Consider the following 15368-nt stretch of genomic DNA (forward strand, 5'->3'; position numbering starts at 1 on the left):
ATAAGCATTGCTACAGCCTTTCACCAAGCAAAGAGGATTAACTCATTATACTCGCACAACGCACACCTCTCGGTGGGTTGCTACATGCGTCCTATCTCTAGGCTACACGATTAAGTATACGATCGCCTTTGATAAATAAATGCTGAAGATAAACAATGATAGAGATAAAGATGATGAAGAAGACGACAATGAAGGAATCAAGATATGCATTGATTACAAAACGTCTTAATATCTTAAGCTAAAATGTAATACAATACAGAGGTTATAAGAGAAATAAAGGACTTTGCGTCAAGGCTACCGATGGTTCCATGGATGAATGGTGGAGATGTCTCTTTCGAGCTCTATCTCCATCGAAAGCTTCGGTCGTCACTCAGTCTGGTTCGGGGAGGTGAAGAATTCTCACTGAAAATCTTACTCAAGCTCTCATCTGTGATCGCAAACCTCTGCCTTGAGGCAGAAATTCGGATGTCTTGAAATGAAGGTCCAAAGGGCTATTTATAGAGTTTAAACGCCAACAACTATCATGATTGCGTTATGTCTCACTGCTGCCTTTGTCGCGGTATGGCATTGTCACATCGTCTTATCTTGTTGATACTCCCAAGGTATGCGTCCGAGCTTGATTCAGCTGAAGTATCAACACATTCTACCCATCTTGCGATCGTCCTTCTATCATGGTTGTCACTCCGTGGCCGCAATTTCCAATTGATCACCGTAACTTTCATGCGATGGACGCATTAGATCACCGCAACTTCCATGCAATGGGCGCATGCGATCCAACTTTCAACGCATGCATTTGTCTTTTCGATCGCCTTGCTTTAGCGCATGCGTTTGTCCGCGATTGCTTATTTCCAACGCATACGTTTGATTCCTGCGATAGCTACAAAAATAGATCTTTGACATGGAGTAATGCATAATATTGGGTTTAGTGCGGATTTAGGTACTAATCGATGCAAAACTCAAGTTTTCGCAAATTCTAAGTATTATCACCGTATTTTCTACTTATTAGCCCTCATAATTCTAAATAAAAGACTTATAATAACTGGCATTCCTGTCAGTTATCATACTCCCAAACTTAAAATCATGTTTGTCCTCAAGCATGCGTCATACTTAAGAAATTCTTACCTCACCTTTCGTCATTCCTTTACGATGACTAGCCTCTCAAAATATAATTAACTCGTAACTCTAACCATGGCTGCAATGCTCTCCTCTACTTTGGTTGCTTCTTCAAAGAGATCTTTTCTAAGTTGAAATTTGGCAAGCCTTTGCTAAAAAACTTTTTATTCATTCTCCGCAACCTTGCATTCAGCTTTTGAGAATGCGTTCGTTCAAAACAATTAAAGATTATGCGATTACTTATTCGAATGCGACGTTGAACCTGGTTATGCTCTTCGTTTTGGCTTACCCCCATGTGTGTCATGCGGGTATCCAACTTCGGGTGTGTTCCATACTCAACTCAACTCATGTCTTGCTTGATTTGGCTTGCGCCAGACAGAAGAGTTGCGTTTATGCGTTGATCCTGGCGACTTACCTTCGTTTTGGCTTGCCCCCACGGGTGTCATGCGAACATCCAACCACGGGTAAATGCCTTTCACAACTTAACTTTTATCAACATGGGTTTCCCCATTGCGTTGACAGTGGAGTTGTTATTTTCAAATTTTTTTTTTTAAGGGAATGACTGCAATGTAATGAACGCAATTCTCCAAGATCGCTGCCACCCCCAAACTTGAAGGGTGACAGCGTTCTCACTGCAAGCTAAAAACAAACTCAACAAGAATGTGATAACAAATGTTTGAGCAAGGGTTTGCACACAATAAAACTATAGACTTTCACAATTTGAAGAAGGTATTAAAAGTATGAAGACCCTTGCGATACTAGTTAGAGGATGTGGTGAATTATTTGTACCATTATAGATGCATCAAAAGAACCGCAATCAGACAAGGAGAATTTCAAAAGGATAATGCATAAAAGATAATACGAACAGAACCTTAAGTAGAATAACGCATGCGACAATGCGTTGGAATTCATGCGATTGAGGCCATGCATTGAAGGATGTGGAGGATTCTTCCGTTGTAACTGCGCACCGAGGAGAGTTATTATCACACCTACAAGGAGCAAATGCACCACAACCAAGGAAGCAGCCGCATATCCAAAATAACAATAAATAAAAATAATAAACTAAGCTAAGAAAGCAACGTAAGGATAGAGTAGAAGACGTCCCTGGAGAAATTGGAGTGATGTCACAAGGAGTCTCCCATGCAGGAGATGGTTCTCAACTGCTCGGGTCAAGGAGTTCGTCCTAACCATTGGAGCTTCAAGCAATTGTTGGACGCATGATGGTTGACATGCGTCTAACTGCTTTTAGCTCATGCGACGGATAACCTTTCTATCTTGGGGTCAATATTTGACTTTCAATGCATCGCCTATACTTTAAATATTATTTGCAGCTTGGTCGCACAACTGTCTCTTATACACATCTAGATGTGTATAAGAGACAGCTTTTAGCTCATGCGACGGATAACCTTTCTATCTTGGGGTCAATATTTGACTTTCAATGCATCGCCTATACTTTAAATATTATTTGCAGCTTGGTCGCACAATCTACAATACGCCTAAGATTGAAAAGGTGCCTGCGAAAACACAAAACTTCACGAAACATTAGTCCCCGACAACGGCGCCAAAGTACACCGTTGTAGTCACTTGATATTATATTAGTTAATTTATCTTTCCTATGCACATTGTCCTAAAGGTAGTGGTATTGCATTGACTAGGTTACAAACTTTGTGTTTTGTTCAAGTTTTATTTTTCTGTGTTTATCTTTGATGTTTTGGAATTGTTGTAACATCGTGTGTAACAAATTTTGTTGTGTGCTAGATAATATTAATTTTCATGATTTTCTTTCTCTCTAAATATGGTATATCAATCAATTTATTACAAAATATGGAATATATGTTTTATACAATTGATATACTAAATTAGATGCAACACTTACATTTCATCAAAATTTCGAAAATAGAATAAACTAATTGATACAATTTTTCTTTTGCATTTTAGTTAGAAACAATTAATACAATTATGATATACCATCAAAATTGAATTAATTATTTTTAAATAAAAAAAAAAACTAATGACAAAACCTAAGTAATACCATCAAAATCAAACCAGTTGAATGAAAACAACTTCATATTAAAGCAAAAACAAAAACTAAAAACGATTTATTAAAATCATACTACATTAGTTGAGTTCACTAAAATACAAAAACTAAAGTATTTTAGCTTATCGATATACCAGAAATAAAATCAATAAGTCGACTAATATACTAAATATACATCTGATATGCAATTGGAGTAAATTGGAATAATAAAAATTTTCTATATTTACAAATTAAAAAAAGAAACTATGGCTAGATTTACAAATTATACTTTTTTTTCTTTCTACTCATTTAGACTTTTCCATACATAAACTAGAGATAGATGTATTAAAATCTAACCATGAATCAACATATTTTAAATGTTTAAAAATTAAACCATAATGTAATTTTTGGACTAAACTTAAATTATTATTTTATGAAAAATTTCTCTCTCTAAATTAAACTCGTGGTTGTGTTCAATGAACTAGCATTGGTTTCATTAAATATATATATATATATATATATATATATATATATATATATATCAAATAAAATAAAATCATCTAAGAATGTCAAATTAGATCCAACGGTTTTGAAACAGAATTATAATTAATCGTTTCTATCGAGAACTTCAAACACATAATCAATTAACCGACTTCACGATAGAAAATTATTTTTATTTTTTTAATAAATAATAACAATATTCTTTTCAATTGGTCCATGAAGAATATAATATACATCACATATAAAATGAAAATGAAAAAAAATATATATTTTTCTATAAATTTGCGCCGAAAACTTTTGACAAAGAGCTTACGATAGGGCATATTTATTATTATTTATTTTTCAATTACATAATACTAACTATTTATTTATTTATTTATTTGATCGAGATAACAAAGTTTAAGCTGATCTTCGGTACTTAAATCTAAGTCAAAGTCTTCATTCGGTAATAAAATAAGCCACAAGAAAATAATAAAATTAATAAGGATCTGGTATTCTGGTCCTCGTACTTTTATCTAAATTTCAGTTTAGTCCTTATAAATTTCAGAATTTCATTAGAACTCGATATAACTTTTTAACTCTCCATATCATTCCTTTATCAATTTTTCAATCTTTATAATTTGAAAATTTTTTATGAATAGAAAAAATGTTAAAATATTTACAGAAATAGCAAAAAAAAAAAAAATAAAAAAATACTGATAATCTATCAGTGTTAGACTCCTATCAGTTTCTATCACTGATAGACTTCTATCAGTCTCTATCAAATAAGATAAAAATTTTGCTATTTTGTGTTAATAGCTTCCCTTTATTTTTCTATTTCTGAAAAACCTCTTAATAATTTTGTTACACACATCTTCAACTACCCTCAAATTTAAAATATTATTTTAATACCCGCATTTAATTAGATTTCATTCTCTTTAAGTTACCGCTACCTTCAATTCATCTCAAACATAGTTTCCCATGAGGTAAGGTGTTACGAAATTTTGGTTAAATAAAAATAATAATTTTATGGAAGAAAAGATGTCACAAAATTTATTAATAGATACTAAATTCTGTTTAGTAAAAATTAAGGATAAACTAATAATATTGACTATTTTTAAGATATATCAAAAATACAAGAATTAAATTCGAACATTTAAAAGTACGAAAAACTTAATTGAACAATTTCTAAAGTATATTAAATTAAAGATCAATATTTGTTGTGATTGAATATAACTTTATATTGCAAGAAACATGTTTATAATTTTTTTAAAAAAACCATAAAAAGTATAGAAAATGTATTTAAAATCCAAACCCTTGGAGAAAAAAAAAAAAAAAAAGAAAATGAATCAAATGAAAACAAACAAGTAGTGAAATAAATAAATATTAGGGCAAGTTGCAAGTTTTGAGGTTTGTATTAATATAAGTCTTCTGTTGCAGCAAGTTGCATATATCTATTTAATGCCATGAAGAAAAAGGGGGAGAAGCCAACTGAAAGAAGAAACCTCTCTACTATATAGAGCTTGAGTCCTTAAAAGTTTAGGACATTATCAAATCATCTATTGTGAGCAAAATTTTAAATAGTAAGTACAATATGGGAGATGCTAATAAGTTTGTAGCCAATTGGGAAGGTGTTAAATCGGTACCGGAAAGTTATGTGTATCCGCCGGGGAAGAGGCCCGGGAACGTCGTTGTTCCGATGGAGAACGCTATTCCGGTGATTGATCTCTCTATGCAAGACCGAAATCTTCTTATTCGCAAAATCCTCGATGCATCTAAAGAATTTGGATTTTTTCAGGTTTGAAAGCTACTCTCGTATATTATCTCTTGTCTTTTTCATCTTTTCCTTTCGTTTAAGGTATATAAAAATGTTTTATTTTTGTTTCTAAACTTTTGTGCAGAATTGAGTTATGAAAATGTTTCTTAATTTAAATTAAGTAAATCTTCAACAACCATTTATCAATAAATTTAAAAATGTTTGAATTTAAAATTTTAGTGACAAAAAGATTTTTGGTAAATAAAGTTCATGAATATGTCAATTCTGAAAATAGTTAATTAGTTTTGGTATAAAGTTTTACTGAAAAATTAGATGTTGGAATCTTCTTTTTCTTTTTCCTTTTTTTTTTTTTTTTTTTTGGCCTTTTTGTTTCTTCTTGCTTGGGAATATGTCCCTATTTCCCATTTGGGGTTCAAGTGTTTGGTATGAATATGCCTTGGAAGCTTAATTTTTTCCCAGTGTTGTCAAAGGAAAATTCTTATAAATAGAAAATTTTAAAAATATTTATATTTTATAATAAAATGTTTTAAAAATGTTTTGTATTTTCGAAATTTTTTTGTTAAATATTTTTAAATATTTTTTATATTTAAAAATAACTCGTTGTCAAATTATATTATATTACACATACATATATACATATAGATATATACATAGTTTCTATGAGCAACAAATATCTTTTATTAATCTTTGAAGTTTAGGTTCGTTAATTTTCTTTGGTATTCTTACTATCATCTTCACATTTCTTAAAAAAATATATTTTAAATTATTTCTAATCAGTTCAAAGAACAAAGCTATTTTTTTAATCTCGTTTGATGATGATTTCATCTTTAATTACATGTTTTTAAAATTTATGCTAGTTTTCTATCCATTTTTCAATTGTAATTTTTACGTTTCTTAATGGAACACAATTAAATTCTCAATCAACTCCTAAAATAAGAACTACTTTCCTTAGTTTCCAAATCTGATTTAGACTTTTGAAAACAATAGTAGAAAGTGGATAAGGAAACATATAAATCTATGGGTGGTAATAGCATTTCTAAGCTTAATTTTTAAATCAAATGATTACCAAACGAAACTAGTTTTTCAGAACCTCGCTTGATTGTTTTTTAAAACATTAATAGAAATGATGTAATAAACAAAGAAAACATATAGGTATATGAGTAGTTTGAGTCTCGTTTGGTAAACATGTAGTTTTTTGTTTTTTGTTTTTGAAAATTAAACTTATAGATACTACTTCCACCTCAAAATTTCTTTTTTTGTTAACTACTTTTTACCAATTGTTTAAAAAAACTACTAAAAAATTAGTTTTTATTTTTGGAATTTGACTAAGAATTAAGAAAGATGCAAATCATTGTAAGAAATAGATAGGAAATAGGCTTAATTTTCAAAAATCAAAACAAAAAAAAAAAATAGTTACCAAGCAAAACCTTATTTAATAAGCTTAGCTTTTCAAAAACAAAATGTTTATCAAACGAGATCTTAATATCTTAATGCGTGACTATCAAATTAAACAAATAATGTCAATGTATATAACCAATTAAAGGACATAGCTTGAAACATCAGTCATCACCATATTTACTCTTTCTTTCTTTTTTTTTTTTTTTAATTTCCTTTTGCAAGACAAAGAAACTCTCCATATTTTCTACCTTACTAAAGATTTCAATACTCTCCACTTTCAATAATCTAAATCACTTCCTATAATTTTACTTTTATATTCCATTAAAAATGTTTGATGTACACACCTATAGGAAGATCTTCATTTTTAACTATTGCAAGGAGTTAAATCACATCCCAAACATTATTTTAGGTGAAAGATGTCACATGAATATAATTTAATATAACCTAAAGATAGAAGAGAGAGAGAGGATGAGTTAACTTAACATGAGCATTAAAAGAGACATTAATAATGACAATAAACCAAAATGCCAACTCTATTTAAGATTCAAAAGTTGGCAGTGACATTGAATAATAATTAGTTCATAATTCTTAAATCCAAAGTGTTAAAAATGTGTTCTATTGAATAGGTCAATATTGTAAGTTTGTAGTCAACGATTAATTGAAAAGTAAAAATCGCTAAAGGCCTATTTGGTATGCAACTCAGATTCTGTTTTATGTTTTCATACCAACTCAGATTCTGTTTTATGTTTTTAAATTTACTGAATATAGTCAATATGTATTTGGTTGGCAGCCTGGATTCTGTTTTCGGATTCTGTGATTCAAACTGTGCAAATTCTAAAACTAACTTTTTTATGTTTTCAAAGTATCTTGATTTTGAATGCAAAGTTTTAAAATACAAAATTATATTAAAAAGAAAAAAAACAATAACAATTATAGTATTTCATGTTATAAACTCAACTATTTTTGTTAAATTAAAATATGTAATACATAATATATTATATGACATTACAAAATAATAATTATACAAAAATTTTGACAATAAGTTCATAAATTAATTAGTATTAGTTTATATTCAACCTAGTATTTAATAGGTAACTATAATTAGTTTTACAATTTATAAATATATTTTCAAACATATTTTAAAAATATGTTTAAATTAGAGTTTAATTTCTGAATGTGCTACCAAACATATATTTGAAAATATGAAATACAATTATGTTTTTTTTAATCCCTTGTTTTCAAGATTTTGTTTTCAAATTGTCTACCAAACAGACTCCAACTAGTTGAGAGTTATGTATATTGTATATCAATTTCAACTATTTTGATTCATTCTTCTATTGAAATATTTTGAATCTTTTATTAGGCGGTGTAAATGCAGCACAATATGTCTTGGTGGAGGCTCGTTGACCCAAAACCTAATTTATATTCATTTATGCATTATTTATGAGTTTGGCCCTAGGATTTAAAAGAGTGCACTAGATATAAACTCTCTAACCCTAAAGGCACCTTTACGACCTATATTTATAATATTCTCTCTAGTAATAAACTACTCTCTCCTTATGTCTGTGGATGTAATTAATACACTGTTTGTAATCTCTGTTTTCCTTACTTTCTTTAATTATCGAATTTCTTAACATCCTATTTTAGGTAATAAACCATGGAGTGTCGAAAACTGTATCCGGGGAGACGATGAGGATATTCAAGGAATTTCACGCGATGTCAGGGCCGGAGAAGGCGAAGGAATGCTCTAAAGACCCTAACAGAAGTTGCAGAGTTTACACAAGCAGTGAAAATTATATGAAGGAACAAATTCACTGTTGGAGGGATGCTTTGATTTTCAATTGTCATCCTTTGGAGAAATATGTTCATTTTTGGCCTCAAAATCCCCCCAAATACAGGTAAAAATAACACAAAATATTACACCTTCATTTAATGAACTAACTCAAATTTGAAGGAACAATTTTGATTATTTATCAATACTTTTTAGAAAACTTCTACTTGACATCTACCATATCTCACATTCTTAGAATGAAATAACTCAAATTATTTATTAATTTATAGAAATTTGTGTGCTTCATTTTAAAAAAATAGTTAGGTGGTTGGATAAGTGTTATAATGATGGTAGTGTATGATTTATTGTAGCTCTATATTAAAGATATAGTTAGATGTACTTTGTCATCCAATATATAGATCATGATTGATGTCTAGTGAGTTCGACTAACAGGAATTATGATCTATTCTAACAAATTATCGTTCACGTCAATTGATGTATCTTAAAAGTTACTTACATTTTTATAGGACTATTTTTAAATATAGAAAAATAAATCAAAATATTTACAAAATATAGCAAAATTTTAGAACTATCAATGATAGACGCTGATAGACTTCTATCCGTGTCTTCTATCATCGTCTATCATTGATAATTCAAAAAATTTTATATCTTGTAAATATTTTAAATAGTTTTACCATTTAAAATAATTTTCCTTTTTTATATGAATTATCAAATATATGGGTTTGGTTGCAAAGGTTGTTACTATAGACTTTTTTACAAGTTTGTGAATTTGTAAAATGAGTTTTTTTTTTTTTTTTTTTTTTTTTTAAAGAAAAAGATATCCATTGACCATTATTAGATTTTTATTAAATATTTGTTTTATAAATAATAGAATGATTTGAAAACAGCCTCTCAACAAGTCTATAATTTTGATAATGTGAATCGATAGTTATAAAAAATAATTCAAGCTGACATAATGATTATAGATGAATCAACTATGTATAACAATAAATTGACCAATGATTTTTTGTTTGTTACTTGGTCATTGTTCCACATATATATAGATCAATGATTTATAGTAATTTAGTAAAATTAGTTATGTTATCCAACAAATTGTGGAGTGAAAAGATTCAAATTTCTGACATATGTATCATAACCAGTTGAGAGATGCTTGGTTGCGAACTTGAAAATACTTATTCATTTTAATATCCAAGTATGATATCTATGCTATGTTTTCCAACCTTATGACTATGACTAATGTAATAATTTTGGACTTATATTTTAGAGAGGTGGTTGGAGCGTATTGTGTCGCGATGAGAAAGTTGGTTTTGGAGATATTAGAGCTGATGAGTGAAGGGTTGGGGCTTGGAAAAGGGTACTTTGGAGGTGAAATGAGTGAAAATCCATTGTTGTTGGTAAACCATTACCCACCATGCCCAAACCCTAGCTTGACTTTGGGATTGAGCCAACATTGTGATCCAAGCCTCATCACTATTTTGTTTCAAGATGTCAATGGCCTTCAAGTCCTCAAGGATGGTCGATGGATTGGTGTTCAACCTATCGACAACGCCTTTGTGGTTAACATTGGCTTCGTATTGCAGGTACATTCTTCCATTGACGTTTAATTGCTGTTAGAAGATCAAGTAAAACGATTGAAGTGAGTTTGATATGACTTTTAAAAAAGTATAATAACTTTATGGTTTTAAAAAATCTAAAAAGTTTTTTTTTTTTTAAAAAAAAGGGTATAGATGCTTTTGGTGCATATTCTTTTATTTGCTTTAAGCCCTACCCCACTTTTTTCTTACCAATCTCTCTCTCTTACTAGTCTCTCATTATATAAACTCTCTAACGTTCACCTTTTTTTTAGTCTAATTATAATGCATTTCATAGTTTATATATACACACACTTACGGTTTAAATACTTTTTGGTTGATGTACTTTTGGCTTTGACTTATTTAGTTCCTATACTTTTGATATATTCATTTTGGTCCCTACTTTTAACTTTGGTATATTTTAATCTTTCTACTTTTAAAAGGTGAAAATTTTAATTTGATCACTTTCATTCTTAAGAGGACCAAAAAGGTTACTTTTTAAAGGTCAAATACCAAAATAAACAAAGTTGAAAATATAAGGATCAAAATGAAGATTTTGAAAGTATAGGGATCAAAATGAATCAAAATTAAAAGTATTGTGACAAAAATAAGCATTTTAAAAGTATAAGAACCAAAATGAACCAAATCTAATAGTACGGGGATGAAAATTGTTTTTAAACCTGCTTTTGATATTTTCATTCCAAAGATTTACTAGTACAAACAAAAAGATATTGAACTTTTTTTTCCCTTCATTTTGGTATTATTATACTTGAAAATGCATTTCACATAAACATTTCTTTTCAAAAAGCATTTCTAAGCACAGTCAAGCTAGTTCCATATAGAAAAGTGTTCTTCCATCACTACTTTGCTAAAACAACACTACTATTGGAAGCTTTACTAAGTATTTCATGGTTTTATGTAGGTAATTACCAATGGGAAACTAAAAGCAGCAGAACACCGAGCTGTGACGAATGCAAAGACATCTCGACAAAGCTTAACATATCTAGTTTATCCAAAAGATGAAGCGACTATGGAACCAGCAAAATGTATGATAAATGAAGCCAACCCTCGACGTTATCGTTCCCTTAACTTCAAAGATTTTCAAAGAAACTACCTACCCAGGGCTGTTGATACTAAGGCAGTAATGGAGTATATTGGCTCCAATCAGTCTTAAACTGTTTCTTTTCTCTGTTGGGTAGTGACTATTATCACAGTGTAAACAAGAAATAACATATAGTATAGTACCATCAAACAACACTTTACTACAAAACAACGTTTCACAAATCAAATCGACTTGAGATTACACTATTATAGTAAGACTTTTCTTATGTGACCATTAGTGTCTAGGCTCTTTTACATCGTAGAACAATCTACCGACATTTCGATGTCAAAAATCTAATTGGACTTTTACACTTTATAGGCAGCTGTTATGGAGTTTGAATCTATTCTCTCCCAAAACACACATACTTTTTCACTTGGTTCAATCTAAGGTAGTTCATCTAGTTTTTATCTCGTCTATTTGTCTACTTACTTCCATTAATTTGTTTAACCACATTGTGCCAAATCAATCATCATTTATTCTCAAAAATAAATCACTTCATTAGTTAAACTAACTAAAAATAGCGATTTCAAATAGTCATAATTTAAAACTCAATGATGTAATTAAAACTCCTTAAAGTTGAAGAGAACGCCTCTAACTATCAAAATTTTCATTTATCTTTTTATATCCGTGAGTGCCTAAATCATTTATGCCCACCTCGATTAGTCTCAAGGGACAACCCGCCTAGCTCTACAAAAAGTGCCTAAGAAACTTGTAGGATAATCCTAAGTAGCTCATCTTGAACTACCAAAGTATTTAACAACAAAAAACTGTAACTTACCCTCCCAGGCCTAAATTATAGCTAAATTATAACTTACCCTCCACGGCTTCTGAGTCTGTGGAGGAATGGCAGCCGTCTGAAGAAAAAAGGTGCCCTCTTGAAGCTTGATCTTGAGAAAGCATATGATAAAGTTGATTGGACTTTTCTTGATGCGATTTTGAGACTTAAGAGGTTCAATAGAAGATGGAGAAAGTGGGTTTGAGGGTGTCTCTCCTCGACCAACTTCTCCGTTCTTGTTAATGGCAGACCGAGGGGTAAGATTTGTTGGGATTCATGTCCTAAATCTAATTGTCTTGTGGTTTGTAGTTTTGCTAACACAAATTATTTATCTAATAAAATCAGAGATGTTTTATTTGACATTTAGACAGCATTAATTCAATCCAAACTAAGATTGAATGTTATATGATGTCACTTAAACAATATGTGGTTGACATACAGGTGGTTCAAGTTCAAGTAATAACCTAAAAGGTCTGCAGTAAATAGATGAAGGTTGGGTGTCTTATCCTAGAAACACTGCGAATACGATCCACTTTGTAATTGTTACATGAAATGTAAGTGTTACAATATGAACCATATTGTTCATGTAAAGACATGTGAGTGAGAGTATCCTGTATAAAGGAGTTTATACATAGACTGAACCATGAAATAATTAGTTCCTCTTCATAATACCATTACTTGAAGAAACTAATATTTCACTGGGATGATCATAGGAGACTTGACCTTAATCATGAGTGAGTTGTGAACTCCTATTTCAGAGGGCAGTTCTTTGATCTATATGGGTGAGAGTGGTCATGATAGCCAACCCAATAAGCCTACCATTTTAGGGATTTATCTGGTTAGGGAGTTGGGAACATAGCTACACAAGATGAAATTTTCTCCTTCCTATTCCTTTGGAAAGTAGATAAATTACTTCTTTAATAGCTGGTTCCGAGTCTTGAACAATGAGGCATCAACCTCTCATTGGCCCAAAAGGTGTTAGTTTATATTGTTGGACTATAAACTTTTTATTCATTAGAGGAATCAATGATACTTAAGGAGTTAGATGTAATTGGAGGGGTAAAACGGTATTTTAACCCAGCTATAGTTATGAGCATTTGTAAAGGATCATTGCTCTGTTGATTGGTTATATCTATGGACACAGAAATATATCTACAGTTCAAAGAGTGTAACTATCGGTCTTTAGTGGAGTGATCGATAGTTAATGAATATTGAATAATTGGACTAAAAGAGTTTCATTAATTAATCTCATACTATTGGAGCTTTTAGTCTGCAAGTTCATAAGGTCCCCTTGTTAGCTCACTAAAGAATAGTAATGAGGAATGATTTTAATTGTTCAAATCAAATGAGGAAATTTTATATTAATGAGATTAATATATAATGGTTAATTATAGATTTGATCTATAGTTCAAATTATGTAAGAGAGATATATTTGAATAAAATTCAAAGATTGATTTATATGAGTTGGATTCATAAAGAGATGTATACATATAAATATGTGATATTTATATATTAATTAACTTCATATTAAATATGATTTAATATAGTTATTTAATTGATTAATTAATTCTTAATTAATTGATAAGAAATAATGGAGATTGGAGGTTAGTATAAATATATGATATTTATGAGAATTAATTAAATGTATATTAAATAGGATTTAATATATGTTTATTTAATTAATGTACTAATAAATTAAATAAGGGTTATTAAATTAATTATTTAATTATTTAGCACTAAGGGTATCAAGGGAAATACTTTAAGAAGGGGTTAAACCTTCATCACTCCATAGAAATATATCCTTATAGCCCATTTAGGGCAAGTGATTTTTCATAACAAAAAGACCTAGCTGCCGAGTCTCCACCTTCTCTCTAACTTCTTTCTAAAAGTTCTCTACCCTTTTCTTCCTCAAAAAGTTCTTGGAGACCATTCTTCCAAGTTCTTTTGGAGTCCTAGAGAATACAAAGTAACTTGATTGATGGTGTCTTCTTCATTGGAGAAGTTCGAGATCGTTGACAATGATGGAAGAGGAAAGTTAAAAGAATCAACAAATGTGAGTTTTGATTTCTTCTCTTCTTCCTCTTCTCTAGCATGCTCATAATCTTGTTTGAATGTTTATCCTATAAATACATGTTTTATTTTACCCTTTTTGATTCCGTAAAAACGAATGTCTAAATGCAATGCATCACACTTTTGCGAGAATTCAATTCCTTCAATTGGTATCAGAGCCAATGTTTTCTTGCATTTTGATTTTCTATTTTTTGAAACAAAAATTTGTTCATGAGGTGGACTTTTTTTTCTACATTTTGCTTGAAAATATATGAGATTTGCTTCATAGATAATTTCATTTATTACAACCATAGATTATAAAATTTTTGTTCATTTGATCAATGTAAGGGCCTATTGTTTGGGCATTTTATTTTTACAAGCGAGACTATATTTTTTAGGTCATCCGGGGTCAAATTCAAAGTTGTCTGAAATCCATTTTTTCGAAGAAAAACAGAGGGTCTGCTTCTGTCTTGTGGCACCTGATGTCTTGGCATGCATTTTTGGCTTGTGGCGAGTTGGCTCACAGTCGCATGCGGAGGGACGATGCCCATGCGCTGAGCTTCATTATTCAACGCATGCGGTACTCGAGACCCATACGCCGAGCGATGCACCATGCATCGAACACTTCGCCTGCCATGTGGGGAGTTTAGCGAAAATCCCTTGTTTGTCTTGGTTTGTGAATCATGGAAGGTACCTGGCAGATAGTTGGTCGTAAGAGTCTCTTCTAATGCAAGGATGGTAGTTTTTCCTTTGTAATTTTATTTTTTTAAAAATTATAGTACCAATATTTGGTCTATCATAGCTTTTACGTAGTTTTATATGTATGTTATGTGTTATTTAACTATATATTTTATATGTTACATAATGTATGTCAGATAGTTTTAAAATCCCACCTTAAGATAAAAGGGATTATGTATCATAGAAATGTTATATAGTTACATGATTAATATAAGCATGTTCATACATTATAATATAATTGTTATATTATTTGAATGCATATTTTGAGTAAGCATATTCATGCATCATAAATGTTATAATGTATGATGTAGAGAAATGAATATGTATGTTTTATTTTTCATGTATGATAATTATAAGCATTACAATTAGATGAAAAATGAACTTTGAATTGAGCATGACATTACTTAAATTGATATAAACGTTATATTTAATCAAAGTTGTTATAATGCAAATGAAAAAGGTTTTTGACAAATTCATTGTTTTATAAAGGTTATAAGTTCAATGAATTATATTAAAATTGATAATCAAAAGTTGCATGTAAATATAAGTTCTTGTT

The 15368-nt window shown here is 30.3% G+C and overlaps 1 protein-coding gene across 1 annotated transcript; it reads left to right on the forward strand.

The window, feature by feature from the left end:
- Positions 1-5088: 5088 nt before the first annotated feature.
- On the forward strand, positions 5089-11558 carry LOC120085231 (hyoscyamine 6-dioxygenase-like). The gene is made up of 4 exons (XM_039041130.1): positions 5089-5408; positions 8433-8683; positions 9842-10157; positions 11071-11558. Exons 1-4 carry the CDS (start codon positions 5205-5207, stop codon positions 11320-11322), a joined length of 1023 nt encoding a protein of 340 aa, XP_038897058.1. The 5' UTR covers positions 5089-5204; the 3' UTR covers positions 11323-11558.
- The last annotated feature ends 3810 nt before the right edge of the window (positions 11559-15368 follow it).

The sequence above is a fragment of the Benincasa hispida genome, chromosome 9 (assembly GCF_009727055.1).
Source record: "Benincasa hispida cultivar B227 chromosome 9, ASM972705v1, whole genome shotgun sequence".
Taxonomy (NCBI): Eukaryota; Viridiplantae; Streptophyta; class Magnoliopsida; order Cucurbitales; family Cucurbitaceae; genus Benincasa; species Benincasa hispida.

Bases quoted from the DNA above. Each gene is read 5' to 3' on its own strand.
- LOC120085231 (XM_039041130.1), top strand. From the start codon at position 5,205: ATGGGAGATGCTAATAAGTTTGTAGCCAATTGGGAAGGTGTTAAATCG. The intron at 5,409-8,432 runs GTTTGAAAGCTA...ATCCTATTTTAG, and splicing joins AAGAATTTGGATTTTTTCAG to GTAATAAACCATGGAGTGTC. The intron at 8,684-9,841 runs GTAAAAATAACA...CTTATATTTTAG, and splicing joins CAAAATCCCCCCAAATACAG to AGAGGTGGTTGGAGCGTATT.